This window comes from Rattus rattus, chromosome 9, assembly GCF_011064425.1.
Source record: "Rattus rattus isolate New Zealand chromosome 9, Rrattus_CSIRO_v1, whole genome shotgun sequence".
In the NCBI taxonomy this organism is placed as follows: domain Eukaryota; kingdom Metazoa; phylum Chordata; class Mammalia; order Rodentia; family Muridae; genus Rattus; species Rattus rattus.
In genome coordinates this window covers 60,910,722-60,933,462 of record NC_046162.1, presented here as the reverse complement: position 1 = coordinate 60,933,462, position 22,741 = coordinate 60,910,722, and the positions used below count along the sequence as shown (strand labels likewise).

At 47.1% G+C, this 22,741-nt stretch overlaps 1 protein-coding gene and 1 non-coding gene across 2 annotated transcripts; both read right to left on the bottom strand.

Annotated features, from left to right (window-relative positions):
• Nucleotides 1-9,433: 9,433 nt before the first annotated feature.
• Rdm1 (RAD52 motif containing 1) lies at nucleotides 9,434-19,705 on the bottom strand. Its single transcript, XM_032913773.1, has 7 exons — nucleotides 19,484-19,705; nucleotides 19,065-19,244; nucleotides 17,855-17,977; nucleotides 17,037-17,196; nucleotides 14,461-14,559; nucleotides 13,119-13,204; nucleotides 9,434-9,773 (listed from the first exon to the last, which is right to left on the bottom strand). Exons 1-7 carry the CDS (start codon nucleotides 19,577-19,579, stop codon nucleotides 9,672-9,674), a joined length of 846 nt encoding a protein of 281 aa, XP_032769664.1. The 5' UTR covers nucleotides 19,580-19,705; the 3' UTR covers nucleotides 9,434-9,671.
• Nucleotides 19,706-20,017: 312 nt separating this feature from the next.
• Nucleotides 20,018-20,208, bottom strand: LOC116910746. The gene has a single exon (XR_004389259.1). It is a non-coding gene; the product is annotated as a U2 spliceosomal RNA (small nuclear RNA).
• Nucleotides 20,209-22,741: the final 2,533 nt, after the last annotated feature.

Sequence of the window (22,741 nt, the reverse complement as noted above, 5' to 3'; positions counted from 1 at the left end):
ATCTATCCTCAGTGTTCCAAACCAGGAACAGATGAAGAAAATTCTTTGCATCTACAGTGCAACTGCTTTCAACCATAATAACTTAGCTGTTTGCAACAGAAGTTACACTAGGAGAATGAAGCCACTCCCACAGATACTTCACATAGATACACAAATAAACACCTATGTAAGACATAACAGTAGAACATGAGCTGGGACAGAGATGACAAAAGGGACGGTGGGGAAGTTAGAGACAGAATTTATGTTAAACAGGAAATGAGCCCAAACGTGCAGAAAGGCTTAATTACATATTAGGGTAGTGGTGGTCCCCAACTTCCCTAATGTTGCAACTCTTTAATACAGCTCTTCGTGTTGTACTCACCCCCAACCATAAAGTTATTCTTGTTGCTACTTTACAATTGAAATTTTGCTACTGTTATGAATCATAACATAAACAACTCTGCTAGGACCCTGATAATAAGCAGGATGGTCTAGGTAACCCCTGGGAAAGGGTTACTCTACCTGTAAGATGTCACAACCCATAGGTTGAGAACCACGGTATTAGGGAGAACTAGATGTGGTGGTTGCTCCGGGACAAAGCTTATCCTGAGGAAAAGCAACACACAGGTCCTCTCATGCCAGGTAGGGAACTCACAACAGACCAAAGTACAGACAGACACCGCCAAAGACCAACCTAGTAAACCATGAGTTTTACTGGGGTTACTTACAGGAGAAGAAATGACTCAAAGATAGCTTCATTTTCATGGACCACCCCAGCATAGGTGACAGCTCACAAAGCTGAGAACCTGGAGCACACTGCACAGCCTGCAGGCAGCTCAACAGGTTAGAGAGAGTCCTTTTCAGATGCCTCAGTCGGACTAAATCTCCTCTACGCAGCTCTTCTGGTTTGAGAGTCTTCCTAGTTTTCTAAGAGTTTTCTTTGTAGCTCAGCTTTTTTTTTTTTTTTTCCTTTTTTTTTTTTTTTCCGGAGCTGAGGACCCAACCCAGGGCCTTGTGCTTGCTAGGCAAGCGCTCTACCACTGAGCTAAATCCCCAACCCCTGTAGCTCAGCTTTTGTTTACTCTTTCAGGGAGGAGCCTAGTGAAGCTGATTAGTTTCAGGAACTTCCTGAAGCTATTTTGAGTTGTTTACCTTCCTGCTTAAGGAGCTTCCTGCAAGATTCAAGTTTTAATCTGGAAGGGAACTGTTCTGAACAGCGGAGTACTTGTGCAATCCCAGCACTTGGGAGATGGAGGCAGAAAAATTGTGAATTTTAGGGCCAGTCTGGGCAGCACAGTAAGTTTTCAGGACATATTAAGCTGGAGTTCAGGTTTACAGGACTGGGGAATGGGGGTGGGACTGAATACGAAACTGGGATATTCAGCTCAGTCTTTTTTGGGTCTTTTGTAGTTCAGAGATTCACCAGTCTGACTGACCATGAGTATATTTTAATAGTGAAGAAACTTTTACTCAGAAACTGGCAGCAGGACTACACCAGGGACTCCAGATTCCCAAATATAGCACACAGCCACATGGGTTTATAAAGGCAAAGAACAAAGTTACATGCAGTCTGTTTTGCAAACATGTTTCACAGGTATCCTGGTGGTCCTTTTTAGTTTTGTTTAAGACAGGGCTTCTTTGTGCAGCCCTGGCTGTCCTGAAAGCAGCTGTGTAGACCAGGCTAGCCTCAAACTCAGAGGTCCACCTGCCTCTGTCTCTTGAGTGCTGGGACTAAAGGTGTGTCTCACCCCTACCCAGCACAAAACCAACCCTTAACAGTCTTTACCATTTGGAAGTCCAATTTTGCTTTATGATTCTCTTTAAGCACTGTAACTATAAACTTTTTTTAAGATTTTTTTTAAAGAGTTAGTCATTTATTATATATACACTGTAGCTGTCTTCAGACACACCAGAAGAGGGCATCGGATCTCATTACAGATGGTTGAGAGCCACCATGTGGTTGCTGGGAATTGAACTCAGGACCTCTGGAAGAGCAGTCAGGTGCTCTTAACCACTGAGCCATCTCTCCAGCCCCTAAACTTTTTTTTTTTTTTAATTAAAAGAAAATTCTTAGGTGCACTGGCATGTGTGTGTGTGTGTGTGTGTGTGTGTGTGTGTGTGTGTGTGTGTGTGTGTGTGTGTGTCAGGTCCCCTAGAAGTGGAGTTACAGACAGTTGTGAGCTGCCATGTGAATGTTGGGAATTGAGCCAGTGTTCTCTGGAATTGAGCCAGTGCTCTTAATCAGTGAGCCATCTCCCCAGCCTTAATTTAAACTTTTAGAGAAGTTATAAAGCATTTACCTATTTTATGAAAAGTCCAAGATGGGACCTTGTGAATGAAAATTCCCGGGGTTGGGGATTTAGCTCAGTGGTAGAGCGCTTGCCTAGGAAGCGCAAGGCCCTGGGTTCGATCCCCAGCTCCGAAAAAAAAAGAACCAAAAAAAAAAAAAAATTCCCAAAAGGAAGCTGTGTCTGGCTGTGAACGTAACTGCCGATGGAGTCTGTCAGTGATAAACACTGAATATTTTCAGTACTGTGGAGAGGCGGGAATTTTGTAGGTTCAGAGGCTAATGACTTTATCTTGGGCGAGTTTTAGCCTTCTGGAGGCAGCCATCTCGTGCCTCACGCGGTATCTGAACTAACACTTTGAGCGTGAGAATAAATAAGAACGTCTTAGAAGTGTAGAAGTATAAAATTAAAAATTAATACCAAAAGGAGAAGTAAGGGTCCAGCTACCCAGAAAGAAAAAGTGGGGCCTGTGAGAACCTGAACTTTTCACCTCCTTGCTATACAATGGTTCCCAAACAGTTTTACATGAAAGGTTTCTTTGAATAGCCATAATGGCCCATAGCTTTCGCCACAATGTTCTACTGGCCGTGTAGAATGTCCCAATCCTAATCACAATGTCACAATGCTTTGGGTGTGTGTGGTACATGATTAATATATGATTTAGCTGTATGGGCAGATTATAGTTTGGAATTTCCTCCTACCCCCTTTTTCCCCCTGGTTTGTGGTTTTTCCTTTAAAAGCTCTGTAAAAAGTCAGGTCAGGGTCAACTCCTCTACTCCTGTGTGGTGTATGAGTCTCGACCCCATGCTATCTGAGCTCTCGTTTCATTTGCTCACAATTAAAACTTCCTCGTTAAGGTTACAGCAAGTGGTGTCTGTGTCCACTACTGCAGCGTTCCTCCGAGACTTGATGAGGGTCTCCTTTTGGGGTCCAACATTTATGGGGGGCTCATCCGGGATCTTACCCAGGGTCCTAGACCCACTTGGAGGTAAGATTCTCTGTTTGTCTCAGCGCTGTGTCTGTGTCCTGTCTGGGAATCTGGTGCGATCGCTTTCACGCTCAGTGAGACCGCACTCAGGGAGGAGAGCGGGGTGGATAAGATCAGGTGTCCACCGTCTGTTACGCCCTGGGAGGCGTCCCAGGAGGACACGGGGAGGACCAGGGACGCCTGGTGAACCCCTTCTGGTAGGTCCAGAGGAGACTTTCCTTGACCGATTTGTTAGACCAGGGACTGCCGTCAGTTTCAGTGCAGGTCGACCACGAGGTCGGCCGTGGTTTTGTTTTTTCTGTTGTCTTTTTTGTTTGTGTTCGTGGGTGGTGTGTGTTGTCCGAGGTCGACATGGGACAGACGACTGGGCGTGTTGGTGTCTAGTGTCTTTTTGACTTTCGTTTAAAAGTTTGAATTTAGACTGACGACTGTGTTTAAAATCATGGACCGACAACTGTGTTTGAAATCATGAAACTGTTTGCTTTGTTCGTCGAAGAGTTTTACTTGGTCTCCTTAATGCTTAGTGAGTAAGAAACTTAATCTTGTGGACCCTGCTCTAGTGGCGGTGTGTTGGTTGATAGCCAAAGTTAATTTTTAATACCAGCACCTGTGGGGGTTGGGGATTTAGCTCAATGGTAGAGCTCTTGCCTAACAGGCGCAAAGCCCTGGGTTTGGTCCCCAGCTCTAAAAAAAAAAAAGAAAGAAAAAATACAAAACAAAAACATAGTGTTTTATCTGTGCTTGTGCTCGCAGCCAGCTGTGAAGAACTGGGAAAGATTTAAATTTTGCTTGGGAGTAAAGAATCTTAAAAGCAGAGTTTCAGCCGGTATGACACTTAGTGCGTAGCTGCCTAAAAGATCAGAAATGCTGTCAACAGGCTATAAAAAAGGGACAGGCTGTGTTAAAAATGTTACAGAAAGAACTATCTAAAAAGGCTGAGAGCGAGGTGAGAGAGGACCATGAGAAAGACAAGAACAGGAAAAGAATTTTTGACATTTGCTCACAGAAGGAGAGCGCTCATTTAGAGAAGTTCTTTAAGGGCCTGCCTTGTCCAAAGATTATGTTTTTTCTTTTCCATGGGCCTTTAAACCCAGTGAGACAGTTTGATAAAAGGGCTGCTACTTGAGATCCTGGCCCCAGGTGAACAGTTACGATTCTTTTGTCAGCCGCTTATTCTAGCAACCAGGTTCTAACCATCTTCCATCCTTTTGGCCTTAGTGTCATTTGGAGGCTGGTTCTCTTGAGGACAAAGCCCACGGAGCTGATACTCCGTGAGGGAAAAATCTAAGTCTAGACAGATAGTCGAAACAGATCTGCTGCCTCTCTGCTCACCTTTCCGTTTCATAGACAAAGCTTGTGCTTATTTAAAAGGCCTCCTGGTTTAGCTGTGTGACTAAATGCTGTTTGCCCTCTTCTATTCTCAAGATTCTCTTGAGATGCTTGTTAGTAACTGTTACAGGACTCCTTTACCACGAGAAACCTGCTGTCTTCAGGCGCCTGAAGGTAGGAGTGCTCCAGGTCACCCAGGCTCAAGGGTGGTCTCTGAGGGGTTGAAAAGTGCCCCACCAATCTGGCCAAGATAAGGAAAGTATAAAAAAAATGTTAAAAAAGAAAAAGTTAGAGGGCTAAAGAGATAAAAGATGAGAAAAGAACATATACTGCCACAGTAGTTAGAGAACCTAAGAAGATGGTACACGACAACAGAATACATTATTGGCTAAAGATCCAGTGTAACACAATTTAAAGAAAAAGGACACTGGGTCAGGGACTGCCAAGAAAAACAAGAGGGGCCACTAGAGGCTTTCTTGGTCCCAGAGTGCTGGCTATGTACAGAGATAGAAGGAAAGTGTGGATACAGGGACCCAATGCTCTGTGCTCCTATGCTTTAGTGGGCCAATATCCAAAGACCTTGAGTACAAGGGCTACTGCAACGAACAATACTTATGGACTGCCGAAGAACAGTGGACCTTGGCGTGGGCAAACCCACTAGTTCATAACATCCCCGACGCCCCTTATCCCTTTGCTCATCTATTTGAAATGGCTGGGTGAGGCCATATACATATCTACAGACTGTGGTGGAAGACCTGTCTCAACCAGAACCTGATGCTGGGATGAATGGCTTAGAGACCGTTCCTGCCAGCCGGGCAACTAATTTCCAGGACTTAAAACTGTGATAGAGTGGCTGATGTTTGCCTTTGAATAGAGTTCAAAAAGATGAGACCACTGGTCAGCTGCCATGGACTGAACCTGGTCATGAATGGGTGGAGAAAAGACCTTTAATTGACCGCTGCTGAAAGGCCGAGGACCTTGACAGACGGGAACAGTTTTTCTATTGAAGGTCAGAGATAAGTGGGTGCTGTCATGAGTGGACAAAATGATGTCATCTGGGATGGCTGAACCTACGCCCCAGCACATCAGCACTACAGATGCCTTTACCATCTCCCCTGGTGAAGCCAACAACTGTGAGTACTTCATTGCCCAGGAAAACAGGTTTAAAGTAAAAATGGCTGTACAAACAGGCCTACAAGAAGCCACTGAAAACTGGGATTGGACTAAGGGATGGCCTCACTTAGAAAAGGCCCAAATTGCTTAAAAGATAAAAAAGACAATGACACACTTTTGGGGAAAGCTTTTACCAGAGAATCACTTTGCCAAATACAGATATGGACACACTTAGTTAGTTAAGATATATATAATAGACTTTAGATTTTAGCCAGAGAGACAGTAAAAAAATATAAGATATGTCAATAAATAAATGCTTAATAAGCAAACAACTTCACTGAGATAAAACCAGAAAAAAATATAATCACAAATATCTCCCTAGTGCTTGTAGATACTTTTTCAGGAATAGATAGAAAGCTTTCCTCACCAAACGAGGCCTCTAATCATCAAGAAGTACTTCTTCCCCCTATTTAAAGGTAATCTGGTGTGCCCTGCCAGGGAAATATTTTAGAGGTCGATGACCTCAAAGTTCAGGACAGGGGAGAACTCTAAAAAGGACCCTGACCAGATTGACCATGGAGACTGGCGCAGGATGACACTCCTTCCCTCTTGCTCTCTTCAGCCCCTTCCAGATTTAGCCTTACCCCTTTGAGATCTTATATGGGGGCCTCAGCCCCTGACTGTATTAGATGATGTTGCCCATGTCATATAGTGCCATAGTAATAATGATTTGTGTGCCTAAAAAAGACCTCACAGGTGATACAGAAAGAAATCTGCTCAACAGCAGCCTATGCCCCCCGGAGAGACCCCTAGGTTCGAGACTACAGCCACACTGAGCCCAGACACTTGACACCTCGCTGGAAAGGACTATTTGGTGCTGCTGACCACCCTGACAGCTGTCAATTCTCAGCCCTCACCAGGTATACCTGTTGGGGCTGAGAGCTGAGACCTAGAGGGAAATTCAGTCATGTTTGTCTGGGTTCTTATCAAGATAGGGGCCATTATAAAAAAGAGTGAGACATTCCTGTCCCAAGACAACAGTACCAAGAGTTACAATGAGATAAACAATCGCTCTAAGGTTAGAGATAATAAAAAAAAAAAAGTGGGGAATGTAGAAGCATAAAATTAAAAATTAATACCAAAAGGAGAAGTGGGTCCAGCTACCCAGAAAGAAAAAGTGGGCCTTGAACTTTCACCCTCCCTTGCTATACAATGGTTTGTTTTACATGAAAGGTTTCTTTTGAATAGCCATAATTATTCTATTTTCTACTGGCCGTGTGAATGTCCCCAATCCCTAATCACAATGTCATGTGTGTGTGGTACATGATTAATATATGATTTTAGCATATGGGCAGATTATAGTTTTGGAATTTCCTCCTACCCCCCTTGTTCCCCCTGGTTTGTGGTTTTTTCCTTTAAAAGCTCTGTAAAAAGAGGTCAGGGTCGAACTCCCTCTACCCCTGTGTGGTGTATAAGTCTCTGCTGGCCTGAGCTCTCTTTCATTTTGCTCTAAATTAAAACTTCCTCGTGTGGTTACAGCAAGTCGCTGTCTGTGTCCTTTTTTTTTTTTTTTTTTTTTTTTTTTTTTGGCCCATTAAACAGATCATCCTATCTCAATCTATCTGCCTCTCTGCTATACTCATCAATGCATTTTAAAATTACCATGATTTAGGTAGGGCCCTGATGGCACATGCCTTTCATTTCAACATTCAGGAAGAAGAAGCAAGAGGATCTCTCTTGAGTTTAAGACCAGACTGGTCTACAGAGCTTATTCCAAGACAGCCAGGGCTACCCAAAGGAAAAGCCATCTCTCGGGCTGGAGAGATGGCTCAGTGGTTAAGAGCACTGACTGCTCTTCCAAAGAACCTGAGTTCAATTCCCAGCAACCACATGGTGGCTCACAACCATCTGTAATGGGATCTGAAGTTCTCTTCTGTTGTGTCTCAAAACAGCTACAGTGTAGCAACATGAAATAAAAGTCTTTAAAGAAAAAGCTATCTCAGGGGTTGGGGATTTAGCTCAGTGGTAGAGCCCTTGCCTAGCAAGCCCAAGGCCCTGGGTTCGGTCCCCAGCTCTGAAAAAAAGAAAAAAAAATCAACCATTTCTAGTGGAGAGTATGTCAGCAGGCGATGGAGGGGTCTCGTGGGGACCAGGGACGTCTAGTGGGTGAGACCCAATCAGAGTGGTCCTGCAAACCTTCCAGAGGAGGCAGGACTCCTTCAAGCCAGCCTAGATCTGGTGAGCTTGATGCCAGGCTCTTTTCCCAGTCTCCAGAGCCTTTACCCTTATAATAACCATCTTTGTTTCTATTTCTAAAACGGGAAGAAAGAAAGAATTTGAGACCAGCTTTGGCTGTTATGGGTCTAGTTCAGAGATTCACCAGTCTGAACCATGAATAAATTTAATAGAGAGGTTTTTATTCGTATATTGGTGCCAGGTCTCCGAAATGTGGCTCCACAAACAGCCGGCAGGGGTTTATAAAGACAAAGAACACAAAGGTCGTCCTGAGGAAAAACAAGCTTTTGTTTACAGAATCAGAAACAGCAGTTGTCCTTAGGACCTATGACCTTGCATAAACAACAGAGCTTGTTGGGAAGAAGGCTACAAGAGAATGGTTTCCTAAAACATGTGTGTTTGCCGGGAAGGGAGCTGGGGTGGGGGAGGGGGGTGCGGGTCTGGAAAGAAAGCTCAGCAGTTAGAAGCACTTGCTGCCATGTTAGACAACCAGAGTTGGGGTCCCCTCAGGTCAGCTGGCTCACAACTGTTTGTAAATCCAGCTCAGGCCCCTGATGCCGACTTCTGGCTCCATGGACATCCTCACACATAAAACACATTTTTGAACAGCAGTGATTTTTGTTGTTTGGGTTTTTTAAAGATTTATTCTATTTTATGGATAGAAGTGCTTTGCCTGCATGTATGTCTGTTTGCCACCACGCACGGAAGTGGGGAGCCTCCATGTGGGTGCTGAGAATCGAACCTGGGTCCTCTGAAAGAACGAGTGCTCTTTAACCACTAAGCCAGCTCTCCAGGCCACAAGTGGCACTGTTGATACTCACCTTGAGTCCACTGGTTTAGAGTTCAACCTCAGCAGTTATCAGTGCTAAGCTAGATCCTTCAGATACCAGACGAAACAACCACCTTTGCTTCTCCTGAACTCTGGTTAGCTACCTAGACCGGGGGGGGGGGGGCAAGTGTTTTACATGGCTGGTTTTCTCAGCCGATCTAGACCAACAGTCGGATCCTTGGAGTGGAGAAGAGGAGGGCAGAGCCATATTTTGACGGCCCTCCAGCACTGGAACCACCTTTGGGACCCTCGGGAGCTGAGTCAGTTATGGGGCACATTCTGAGGTGGAACAGCCAACTGACCCGATTCAGGGTGCAGCTCCCCAGAGGAACTGGTATCCAGGATTAAAAGCAAACCGTCATGAACTCCTTAGACGGGGCGAACACCTAGGAGAGAGGAGTGGACCCTAGATACTCAAAAGAGTGGGGCAGTCAAAGTCAAAAACCAACTCTGATTGACACGTGTACATGTGTGTGTTGTGTATGTATACGCGAGCGTTCGCACACACACACTGAATAACATAAAACACAGCCAGGTGCTGTTTCTCCTTAGGGAAATCCACCTTCTCCTTGGGGCTCACAGGACAAAGTGGATTACAGTCCCACTAGTAGACTGTAAACCTTCCTGAAGTTCCCTGAAGTCAGGGACCCAGACCACACACTATTTATAAGACACCGTTGTTAGGCAGCCTTTATTATGTGGGACAGAGCTCCTTTCTGTATGGGGAACCTTTTCCCCCCGAAGTGACAGGGCTCAAGCCTCCGTTAGACCTCTCCCAAGGCGTCCTCCTACATAGCCCAGCAAGATCCAGGCCTCACACTTGGGTCTTCAGGGATGCCAGCAACCCACTGACTGGAAATGGATAACGTCTGTCAGAGTCAAATGGCAGGTCCCGGCACAGTCAGAGCGGCTAGTGCAGTCCACACAGCTTCAGGTCTTCCTCCTCCAGGCTGAAGTCCGAGAGACATTCTTCTTCCCTTTGGCTGGACTGACTGGAGGGAAAGCAGCCCACCTGCAAGATTAAGGCCAATCAGGATGGCAACATAGGCTGCGGTTGCTCCAGTGTCGCTGTCCCGCTAGCCCCTCGCCATCAGGCATGAGTTTCCTCAGTCGCAGCTGTGAACTGGGGAAACACCCACACCCCACCTTCACTCAGAGGCACAGCGACCGCCTCACAAGAGATTCTGCTCACACACTGGCACGGAGAAGCTAACTAGCTGACCTCCTTCAGAACCGATTTTATAATCTGTATTGTGATTTGCAGGGGAAAAGAAAGCCTTCCTTCATCTTGGGGCTGTAGAGATGGCTCAGCAGTCAGGAGCAGGTACTGTCTGTCCTTCCAGAGGATCTGAGTTCAGTTCCCAGGACCCACCTGTAACTCTAGCTTCAATGGATTGGATGCCTCTGGCTTCCTAGAACATCTCCACTCCTGTGCACACATCCCAGTGTCCTGACATGATTGGACACATGGTGGTGATTTGAAAATGGGACTTAATCGAATAGTCCCTTCGTGAATCTACAGCTGACTTGGTTTCTCTCATATTCAGAGAGCTGGACTTGTATCTGTTTTTAATTACATATAACTTACCTTATGTCCACTGGTGTTTGCCTGTATGTATGTCTGTGTGAGGGGGTAGGCAGCCCTGGAACTGGAGTTACAAATAGGGGTGAGCAGCCATGTGGGTGCTGGGAATTGAACCCATTGAACCCGAGTCCTCTGGAAAAGCAGTCAATGCTCTTAACCACTGAGCCATCTCTCCAGCCCCAAGCTGGACTTGTTTCAAAGACAGAGTCTCACTATGTAGTCCTGGCTGGTTTGGGACTCGTTCTGTAGACTAGACTGGCCTCAAACTCACAGAGATCCTCCTGCCTCTGCCTCCCGAGTATTGAAACTGAAGGTATGCTCCACCACACAGGGCAAAAAGGGACTTCTTCTTTTTTTTTTTTTTTTTTTTTTTTAGATTTATTCATTTATTATATATAAGTACACTGTAGCTGTCTTCAGACACACCAGAAGAGGGCATTGGATCTCTTTACAGATGGTTGTGCGCCACCATGTGGTTGCTGGGATTTGAACTCAGGACCTCTGGAAGAGCAGTCAGGTGCTCTTAACCGCTGAGCCATCTCTCCAGCCCAGGACTTCTTGAAAGTATGGAAAATACTAGGTAGTGTGTGTGCCTTTCTTAGTCACTGTCCTACTGCTGTGAAGAGACACCACAGTAGCTCTTAGAAAAATAGGCCTTTAACCGGGGCTGCTTACAGTTTTAGAGAGCTAATTCATCATCATGACAGGGACCTCGGTGGCGCACAAGGCAGGCGTGGCACTAGAGAAGTAGCCAAGGGCTACCCCTGATGCACACACAGGCAGGCAGAATGAGACACTGGGGCTGCTGTAGGCTTTTGTAGCTCCAAGTCCAGCCCGAGTAACACTCTTTCTCCTTACGGGTTAGGGGACTAAGCGGGTAAATATAGCCTGTGGGGGCCGTTCTCATCCCAACTACCACCCAGTGTGCATGAGGCACTAAACCCTGTTTGGCAGTACATAGCTGTAAGCCGCTTCTGAAGGGGAGAGCATGGGAACCAAAGTTCAAGGCCAGCCTAAGCTACTTAAGACCCTGCCTCGAAAAACACACAACACGGTTGGGCCTTTTACCCCGGCACCAGGAGCAGAGGCAGAGGGATCTCTAACGTGGTCTGCATAGTGAATTCCAGGACAGTCATAGCTACATAGTGAGACTCCGTCTCAGAAAAATACATAACAAACAAAAACAAGCAAACAAACAAAAATATCCTGAAATGGAGATGCTATCGGCCATAATTAGTAGAAAACCTTACTAGCATGGCTCTACTGCCCACCTCACAAAGATTCACAAAACCTGTCAAAAATCCATAGCATATGGCCGGCCATCAGTGTCAGTGGGTAAAGGAGCTTCCCACACAAGACAGGCAGGTGCAGCCAGAGGAATCCAAGTAAAAAAGCTACAGGGGAAAATGACTCCACATGTTCAACACATACATACACACACACACACATGCACGCACGCAGGCATGTGCACAGAGGGGTGCTAGACAAAAGAAAAGTGGACAGCACAGCCCAAGGCCTACTAGCCTCACTGTAGTGCAGCCTGCTCTAACCTCTCCGGAGTGGTGCTACCCTGAACAAGCTTCTGTTTACAATGTATCTCAGCTGAATTCCTTCAGGCAAGAAGCCCAGAAGCATTTACCCAGGACCTCTGTTTAGGCTGAACTAAAACACTGCTTTTCTGGGGATGAACTTTACTTTTTGAGACGGTGACCACTCTTATCTTTCCAAACTAAACCAATTCAAACCTCTGGGGTGTGTTAAGTAATCAAAAAATCCCCAAGCGACATTCCTATGACACAGTACATATCTTGGCCCCACCTTTTCAAGGTATCTTCTATGTAATAAATAGTGACTGTTTTCTTGAAATGGCTTTGGCAACTTACTCTCTGATTAAAGCCTTTCATGGGCTGGAGAGGTGGTTCAGTGGTTAAGAGCACTGGCTGCTCTTCCAGAGGTCCTGAGTTCAATTCCTAGCAACCACATGGTGACTCACAACCATCTGTAATGGGATCCGATGCCCTCTTATGGTGCGTCTGAAGACAGTGACAGTGTACTCACATACATAAAATAAATAAATGGGTTTGTTTTTTTTTTAAAGAAAATCTTTCATATAACTGATTTATAGGAAGGTCTTTGGCAAAATTGCCTTCTGGAGAGAAGGGAGGATGCAGGGTTTAGATAATACACTGTATCAGAAAGAGATAGCTTCTCTGATCCTAGGACATCAGAGAACTACTGCCCAGTTCCTTGTATTCTCAGGATCCTTTGAGGAAGTTCTAGAAAGCTCTCTGTGCAGGCAGCCTTCACTAAGGCTTCAGGAACCTCCCACCCATCTCGGGGCCGAAGTCATATCCACACTCTCAGAACTTCAGCTCTCTCCAAACTCCAAACAAGGGGACAGAGGCCAGGGCCAGGAGTTCAGGAAAAGCTCCCCAAATGGTCTGTACTTCAAAACACTTCCAAGTCTGTATTTCCTTTTCTTCTTTTTCTTTTTGATGTTATTTAATGTATGAATGGTCTGCTGCAAGTACACACACATGCCAGAGGAGGGCATGAGGTCCTGATAGATGGTTGTGAGCCACCATGTGGTTGCTGGGAATTGAACTCAGGACTCGGGAAGAGCAGTCAGTGCTCTTAAACCACTGAGGCATCTCTCCAGCCCAAATCTGAAGTTCCTTAAGAATGCTACACAGTGCAGTCTTCCAGATCCTGCTGGCTGCTTTGGCCTAGGCTATCTCAGCTATGGAAACCCAGGCATTGGTCACCACGTACCTGGATTAAATTCTGCAGTTCTTCTTCACTTCTGGCATCGAGATCCTCTTCCGTGGGTCTGTACTCCACCGCGATCCGGCCACTTTCTGAGAGAAAGAGGAGAAACTCAAAGTTGTTCACATTCTCAGACTTCCCATGTCCAACAGTCACACCCAATGACCGCTGTTTCTAAAACCTAAAGAGGAGATAGTTCTAGAAATGTCACAGCCCACACTGCAGTTATTATTGAGTACATGAGCAGGGTCAGACATGGTGGTGCACCCAGGAGACACAGGCAGGAGTGTCTCTGTGAGTTCGAGGGTAGCTTGGTCTACATAGTAAGCTACAGGGCCCTGCCTCAGAGAAAAGTATGAAACAGCAAATATGTTTAGTCCAGATAATTTTGGTATCTTAGAGGCAGGATTAAGGTGATAACAAGAAATTGGATATTTCAAAAAATGTTCAAATGGCTGAAGACCAAGGGGTCAGTGGTAGGAAAAGTGAATTCAAACCAGGAATGAGCACCAGATTAGAAGAAAGAGGAAAACAGTTTTCCTTCCTTCCTTCCTTCCTTCCTTCCTTCCTTTCTTTCTTTTCCTCCCCGTCCCCTTCTCTTTTTTTCTTTTTCTTTAAAATAGGGTGTCTTTGTGTAGCCCTGGCTATCCTGGAACTCGCTCTGAATACCTGGCTGGAATTGATCTCAGTGATCCACCTGCCTCTGCTTCCCCAGTGCTAAGCTTAAAGGCATGCACTACCACCGGCTGGCAGAATTAATATTTTTAAAATATTTACTTGTTTATTTAATATATATGAATGTCTATCTTCGTGCACACCAGAAGAGGGAGTCAAATTCCATTACAGATGGTTGTGAGCCACCATGTGGTTGCTGGGAATTGAACTCAGGACCTCTGGAAGAGCAGCCAGTGCTCTTAACCACTGAGCCATCTCTCCAGCCCCCCTTTTTTTTTTTAATTTTTTTTTTTTTTTTTTATGTGTACAGGTGGTTTTACCTACATGTCTGTCTATGCAGTGCTTGTAGAGGCCAGAAGAGGGCATCAGATCCCCTGGTACGGAAGTTACCACCAATTGTGAGCCACCCTGTGGGTGCCGGGAATTGAACTAGAGTCCTCTGGAAGAGCAGCACAGTGCTCTTAACTGCTGAGCCATCTCTCCAGCCCCACGATTAATATTTTTTTTTTTTTTTTTTCTTTTTTTTTTTTGAGCTGGGGACCCGACCCAGGGCCTTATGCGCTTCCTAGGCAAAGCGCTCTACCACTGAGCTAAATCCCCAACCCGATTAATATTTTAAAATAACTTTCTGCTCACTGAGCCCCAAGCACAAAGGACACTCAGGAACACTCACCTAGAACCACGATGGTCAGCTTCTGGAAGGCGTCTGATAAAGCCGCCTGGAAGGCGAGCTTCTGCCCTGTCTTCCTCTTCGTAAGAAACGATGGCTGCCCTGGTCCAATCAAACAGAGAGATTGCAGATACCTGACTGGGGGCTGAGGAGGGGCTCAGGGTCTGCTGCGGAAGCATTGGGATACAGTGCCTGCACAACAGCGTGAGCATCCCTGTCAGCAGCCCCAGCCGCCAGTCAGGCTGAGGCTGTGGGGCTGTTATCTTCTAGTTGGCCAAAAGGAGGCAAGGTTCAGCTTCAGGGAGAGACCCTGCCTGAAGTGAATAAACAGTAATAGAGGGAGATACCCAATACCCTCTTCTGGCTTCTTGGCTGGCGCGTGCACATGCGCGCACACACACACACACACGCACACACTTTTACATATCCTCCACACAAATATACCATACACACAAAATAAAAACTAGTAACTATAAGGTCCCACACCTCACCCGGGCAGCATGTTAGAGCTGACCCTTCTGATGGGCTTGTGGGGGAGCTGGCTCTGAAGGTGTGAGCATAGGAGAGCTGGCCCCTCAACCTGTCTGTGTGGGCAAAGGAGAGATGCTTTCTCCCACCCTCACCCCTTGCTACCTATGGCAAGTAGGAGAGCTGGCTTGGGGTCATGATGGTGGAAGAGCTGACCCAGCCCCTCACCCGCTCCTCTCGCTCAGAAGAGCGGGGCCCCATACCTTGCCTTGGCAGCACAGTAGAGCTGACCCCGATGGCTGGCACGGGTGAGGATGAGCCAGCACCAAGAGCAGGAGAGCAGAGCTGGCTGACTTTGCCCCTTGCTGGCCACACCAGTGATGTGGGTGCAGAAGAGCTGTCGGGCTGACCAACTCAGATACCTCTCGGGCCCAAATCCGAGGCTTTGAGTTGGCCCATTTCAACAGCTACCTCATCTATCAACTGCTGGAGCACTTGAAGGAGCCTGTCTTACAGATCCAAGGCTGCACGATCTCCATGACACTGCATAACAGGGTGTCCGCAAGGAGTCCCAGTGAGGTTCAGCACTGATGGTATAGCAGAAGCCAGCGGCCTCAAACCAGACCAATGACTCGTTGCAATGAGCATTTGCAAGCAAAGAAGAGTGGACTAAAGGGTGTACCGTGGGACACACTGTGACACCCTACATCTTCCACTATGAGGCGTTTTTTCCCTCTGTTGGAGGAGAGATTGCAAGGGTGGAGGACAGGTATGAGATGGGTGGAATTAGGGTTAAAGATGTGAAATTTATAGAGAACCAATAAAAGTTAAAAAAAAAATAAGTAAAGGGGCTGGAGAGATGGCTCAGTGGTTAAGAGCACTGGCTGCTCTTCCTGAGGTCCTGAGTTCAAATCCCAGCAACCACATGGTGGCTCACAACCATCTGTAATGGGATCTGGTGCCCTCTTCTGGTGTGTCTGAAGACAGCTAGAGAGTACTCACAAACGTGAAATAAATAAATCTTTTAAAAGGTAAGTAAATATTTACAGGGATAACAACTGACCTCTGTTTTAGATGGAAGCACGCTTGTGGGTCATCTGTAGACAGTTATTTGAGAAGCTAACAGAATGCAGGGCGCCAGGAGCTGGCTGCAAGGCCCTGCTGTAGGTCCAGCATAACCGGGCCCATTATTTTTATAGGGCCTAAGTTCCTGCTATAGTAACCATGGGATTCGAGGGAGGAACAACGGGTACAAGTCTCATCTCACTGCCAATTTCAAATTGACAGGCAGAAGCTATTGCCCCCTGGGGACAGCCTGCCGTGGCTCGGGGCTGGAATCATACCGAGCAAGGTTAGTGATGGAACACGGCTGGATGGGGAACAGGGTCGGGTAATGAACCCACAGTGGCATTATCAATTCAGCAGCCTCCGGCGCCTACTCCACCCCGCCACTGACACCCTTGCCTCACACTTGGACTCCCCCTGCTAAGGACCGTGGAGTCTAGGGAAAAAATAACCTCAACATGAACTGGAATACCTTTTCCCAATGGCCCTCCCATCTGCTCAAGGCATTCCATTAGCAGACAAAGGATTGAGCGTCTGCCTATACAAACGTTTATGGCACTGTTTAGATAACGATAAATGAGGAGTCTGTGTGTCTGCTCCTCAGTGCACACATGGGAGGCGTCAGCGCCGACTGCATCTGCAGACAGGTGTTTCAGCCGCCTGAACTGAGTGCTGGATGGCATTCAGGTGCTTTATAACCAAAGTACGGGCTTACATACTGAGCCATTTCTCCCATCCTAGAGTAGGGTTTTGCTGAGATAAGCAGGTCCTTGACCAAACACTAGAGACACAGGATTTCCAGCCTTCCCTAAGCCTCTAGGCAGGAGAGCAGTTCTGTTATGAATGTAAAGAGTTTGTCAGGCGTACGCTTAAGGTGAAAGTCTCTATTACAAGACATAGCAATTCTGCCTAAGACTTCAGTAGCTTAGTCACGGAAAGGCCAGGCTATTAGCTGACGAAGAGTGAAGAGAAGGAAGAAAAGACAGAAGGACCGATAGACAGGTGACATATCCACTCCTGATGCCCTCCCTGAGCCAAGGACAGACCTTCCTCCAGCTGAGGCAGAGGCTCCTCAGAGATGCCAACTCCAGGACTCCTGCACCCATAGGCCGGCAGCACCACCTCTACAGCACAGAAGAACTGGGGGTTCCGCTTCTGCATGGGCACAGCGAGAGCTGCATCCTCCAATCCAGAGAGCTCCTGCAGCTGGGAGGGGTTGGAGTCAAGTCCTAGGATTACCTTATCTGTGAGAACCATGCTCTCCACTACCCAGCCCTGGCCAGCCCCGGCCTGCCTGAGAATTCAATGGAGAAAGAAAAAACTAACCCCAAACACCTGCTAACAGCCGGAGCATCCAATAGCTTCGAAAGCAAGTCAGATTTGTAAAGGAATGCTACTTCAGGCAGCCATGTCTTAGTAAACACACAAACACTGGAGAAACAACGGACTCCATCCGCCAGTGAACTGGGATGAGTATTCCTAACTCTCAAGGCTGGAGCAGGGCTAACACATCTATCTATCTATCTATCTATCTATCTATCTATCTATCTATCTATCTATCTATCTATTTTATGTCTGTGAGTACACTGTAGCTGTCTTCAGACACCAGAAGAGGGCATCAGATCTCATTACAGATGGCTGTGAGCCACCATGTGGTTGCTGGGAATTGAACTCAGGACCTCTGGAAGAGCAGTCAGTGCTCTTAACCACTGAGCCATCTCTCAGCCCCCAGGGCTAACACATCTTATCCACACCACAGTTGGCCCCTGACGTGTCTTCCTGACAGCCCTGTTCAATCCTCCCTGAAGTCTAGGATTATAGTGTGCAAGGGAGAGTGTGGTTAGTCAAAACGTTCAAGGTTTACCTTGACGATCCTTTTTGACCATCCATTGAAGCCAAAGTAGTAATTTGCCAGTTCCTGGCACCGTGAGCTATTCAAGGCAAAAGCCTGATGTTGCAGTGCCTTATGTCTGGTGCCAAGACGAACCTGCAGTCCAGACAGAGAAAAAAAGAAGCAGAACAATTGGTAAAGGACTTGTGTAGCATACATGAAAATTTAAATTCAATCCCAAGACAGGATAAGCAGGGCGTGGGAACTGTTGTCCCAGCAGTCAGGTGGAAGCAGGAAGATCAGAAGTTCAAGGTCTGGGGTTGGGGATTTAGCTCAGTGGTAGATTTAGCCCTGGGTTCGGTCCCCAGCTCCGAAAAAAAAGAAAAGGAAAAAAAAAAAAAAAGAAGAAGAAGAAGTTCAAGGTCAGGCTGGAGAGATGGATGGCTCAGTGGTTAAGAGAACTGGCTGCTCTTCCGGAAGTCCTGAGTTCAATTCCCAGCACCCACATGGTGGCTTACAACCATCTGTAATGAGATCCGATGCCTTCTTCTGGTGTGGGAAGACAGCTACAGTGTACAAATTTTATATAATAAACAAATCTTTAAAAGAAAAAAAAGGAAAAAGGTCTTGAATCGTGTATGGAGGTAGAGATAGTACACTTGGGGTCATTACTGACTGGAGTTCTCAGCTTCACTCAAAGTTCGATGGAGGAGAAAGGCAGCAAGTAGGCATTTCAAAAGCAGCCAATCAGAAATGGAAAGGGCAGGTGGTGGAATTGAGAAACAGTGAGATGATGTCCTGAGGCCCCAGGGTTTGATGTTAATATGGAATGAAGGCTACAATGTATTAAAAGGTGCTTTCTCCACCTCTGGGGCCTGAAGGAAGTTCAGTTTTATAATGATGACAATAAGGCATCCATTTTCTGTTAAAACTGGCAGTTTGTCGAACGCACACATTTTAAATCCAAATAAAATAGAAAACGCCTATGAATATTTCTCAAATGTAAAGTCAAATATGACTTGGGATTTCATTGGAACACTTGGGTTTGGCCACAGTTATTCTCATGATGAATCTTTTATCACCTAACCATCCCAGTTGGAGTTTCTTCACCTAGGAGTGCCTAGGGCCAGAGACTCAGTGAAAACGCATCTGGAAGCACTGTGTGAACCAGGGAGTCACATAAACTCTAGCTTACTCACTGCAGAACCTGGAACTTTATTCTGAACCCTGCATTTGCACACACCTTCACTGGTGATGTCTGAAAAAGGGGCTTTCCGTCGCATGCCTTTTGGGCTCTCTGCGCGTCCCTCGAGGAGTAAAACTTGACGATGGCGTAGAAACCAGGACCGGCCACTGCAGCGTTCGGGAAGACTCGGACTGAATACAGAAGGCCAAACTGGGAGAACACTGTGAACAGAGAATGCTGTGGGAGGCCCACGAGTGAGCGCTGATCCCCCTGCCCCACGTCAAACCCAAATACCGCCCTTCTCCACTGGGAGCACTCCTCCCTTCAACGCAGGGCTTTCTCTTAGGACCAGACATGCGCCGGTGGCTAAGGGTGCCCCGCTGGCTCCCCGTCCTCTGCGCCCCTCCCCCCACGCGGGCCCGCGGCTCCTGTGCCCCGGTTATCCCTGCCCCCTCTCCCTCCGCGCGGACCCTCACACTTAAGGCCTCCGCTGGAGGACCAGCGCTCAACTCCCACACCAACAAAACTTTGTCGCTCTGGGTGGGAACTACGAAAGAGATTAACTCCGCCATGCTAAAACCACTGCGCCTGCGCAAGCAACTACCGCGAAATTTAAATCCTAGGAACAGGGGGCCGGACCAAGCAAGTAAAGGGCGGAGCCAAACCACCACGACTTCCCATAAAGCAGGTTTTTAAATTTTTCTACCGCACAAATTAAGTCTGCACAAGCTCAGAGCGTTCCCGTGACAGCGGCAAAGCTTCACAAAAATAAGTACGTAAATCTGCACACACTCAGTGTTCTCGTGGCATAGCTTCGAAACTGGCTCGCTCTCACATCTAGAATGAACTTAAAAGCTATTATCACTTAGAATTACTGGGTACTCAACTCTTCCTGGCTATAAGTAACCTTATGAACCTCCAAAGTAAATAACCTGTCCCTGTCCGAAGAGTCAGTATAAAACGGCAAACTAAGGGAAGTTTCTAACTTTAAACCGTTCGTTATTCCCCCGAGGGGGTGCACCGTTCCTGGAGGTACTGCAATACCAGGTCGATGCGTGGAGTGGACGGAGCAAGCTCCTATTCCAACTCCTAGTTCCAAAAATCCATTTAATATATTGTCCTCGGATAGAGGACGTATCAGATATTAAACTGATAAGAACAGATACTACACTTGATCTTAGCCAAAAGGCCGAGAAGCGATACCTGACCAGCCACACGCGCCCGCGACACTCACCAGCGCGCACACCTTTAACTCACGGTCACCGACGTTCGCGCGCCCACAAACTCGCGCCCGACACCGATCCTCCTCTCCTCCCCTCTCCACTGACCACTTGTACACCAGGGCAAGCCCCTCTGAGGGCTCCAATGAGGCCGAGAACTTTTGGGTGCGCTTTTATTTTTCAGCTCCCAGAGTTCCGTAGAGCGTTCATTTGCATGCCCCGCCCTAGCGCTCCGGAGTACGGAATTTGGACTGCTTTTTTTCTCTTCAGGGCTGTAAAGCGCTGCCTGGCCTCTGAGCCGAATGTTGGTGTCTCCCTCTGGTTCTTCTTCGCGGTCTTTCGGACAAGGAATTGACCACACCCACCACAAGAGGGTTCTTGGAAAGATCCTTGAGGAAAGGGGCCTTTCGACTTTCTGCTTAATTTAGTAGCTTACGGGGGATTCCACTAGGCTCCTCCCAGGGACCTAGCAATGGCTTATCGTGCAACCAGGTTCTTAAGGATGTGGTAAAAAAAAAAAAAAAAAAAAGACTGCCCCACCACTCCAGCTCTCTCTCTGTTCCCATGTGTCCCAGCGGTCTCTCCCGACCCCACCCCCCTCACCCCCGTTCTATCCTTCTCTGTCCCCTGCTTTCTCCGCCCTCATGGCTCTGCTCCTATCCATCTGCCTATCTATTCATCTGCTTCTACCCCTTCAGCCCTCACTCCCCTCCCTTCCCCCAAATAAACCCCCCTTATACCAGATCTGTTTCATGACGTAATTTCTCAAGGGGACACTTTGGCATGCACGGGCCAGCCAGGAACTCTCTCACCATATTATATATTTCATAATATGCATTATCTAAAAGCATCTCACTGTTTCTGTTTTGAGGCAGGGTCGTCTCATTCTGTAGATTGGGAGAGGGCCCAGGTTTGATTCTCAGCACCTAATGGTGGCTCACAGCTATCTGGAACCTCAGTTCCACGGGAACCAACAGGCACACCCGAGACATACATACTTACATGCACGTGGGAAAAATATTCATACACATAAGTAAATGTAAGAAAAAAAGGGGGTTGGGGATTTAGCTCAGTGGTAGAGCGCTTGCCTAGCAAGCGCAAGGCCCTGGGTTCGGTCCTCAGCTCCGGGGGAAAAAAAAAGGCACAAGAAGTAAATAAAATTTACAAAGCGCAGGAACTAAAAACTTCGGGAACCTATAGGAGTCATAAGGCCCTTCCCCCAACCTTATGCGAGCAGTAACCATTACTCAGCCGAGGAGACTCTCCAGGTTAGCACAGCTGCCTGTGAGTTATTTCAGAGAGCTCCAAGAACGCAAGTACCATGAAGCTGGGCTTTTTGGCCATGTATCATGTTGTTATAAGTAACTTCCTTGCCCCTGTAAGTAACCCCAATAAACATACACTAGACCTGAGTGGAATCATTTCTTCAGTATGTCGTCAATGCTTTTTCTGGGATGAAAGAGAGCTTTATTCACATCTCCCCAGAGAATGTCACACACTACTGATGAGACAGGCTGACTCCATGACAGGCTTCAAATTGGCAGTCTAGGAGACTAGGCCTAAGAACTGGGTAAGTCTAGGCAAGTCAGTTACTAGAAAAAAACCCAGGCTTCAGGCAGCTAGTCAGAAACTGCCCTGCCATCAGAAGTTGCCCAGCCACCTGGCCTGAAGCAAGGACAATGGGATAGCAAGTTTCCAGACCTCCCCAGTAACAGTTTCCAGCTCCCAGCCCCCCTCCCCCATAATGGAATGTCCCTGCAGATGGACTAAGATAAAGGTCACCTACCCTGGAATCCCCTAACCTGTTTTAAATCTGACTTGCAAGCTCACTTGGTTGTCTCTCTATCGTGGTAATGGGGAGACCCCAGCGTGCTGGACTTCTGCAGAATAAAACACTCTTTGCGTTTACGTACTCTTTGAGTCGGGGTGTCATTCTTTGGTGAATCACGAACCTTACCCTACTCTCTTAAGTGCCGAGACATCTTTACAACTGAGAAAGGAATTGACACCCAAGAGGGGTTATGAGCCAGGGACTAGATCCAGGGCCTGAATGGACCAGCCTCCCTGGAGAAAGGGAGATGGGAAAGACAAAAGGAAGGATGGGAGGTTAGTTGGCCAAGTAAGACCTCACTGAAATACTCAGGCAGCCCCCATGGGGTGGTAGGTGTATATGGAGGTGATTGATACCATTCTCCTGGGAAGGCTTGGATCTGAGGGGGTAGCAGTGTAGTGGGGAAGAGGTAACCAGAGTCAAGGTGTACTGGGAGAGCAGAGCTGTTCAAACTTGCCAAAATGGGGGCTGCAGGTTCTAGAGAGAGAAAAATAGAGGGTACTTACCTCCAAGGGTCCTGGCCAAATGTACTGAAGGACACGGTTGCCACATGCCGAGCTGGAGAGTGACAAGTTTGCAGAGAGGTGTGCACCCTGTTCTTAGATCAGCTTGGGGGTCACAAGCTAGAAATAGGTGTCAGACAGCCACAGTCAAATGACAGCTAAGCAGTTTTGGGCACTGTG

Coding starts and splice junctions, on each gene's coding strand:
- Rdm1 (XM_032913773.1), bottom strand. CDS start 19,579: ATGGCGGAGTTAATCTCTTTCGTAGTTCCCACCCAGAGCGACAAAGTT. Junction 14,560..17,036: donor TCTGCCTCAGCTGGAGGAAG/GTCTGTCCTTGG, acceptor TGATTGGACCAG/GGCAGCCATCGTTTCTTACG. Junction 9,774..13,118: donor AACTGCAGAATTTAATCCAG/GTACGTGGTGAC, acceptor TTAATCTTGCAG/GTGGGCTGCTTTCCCTCCAG.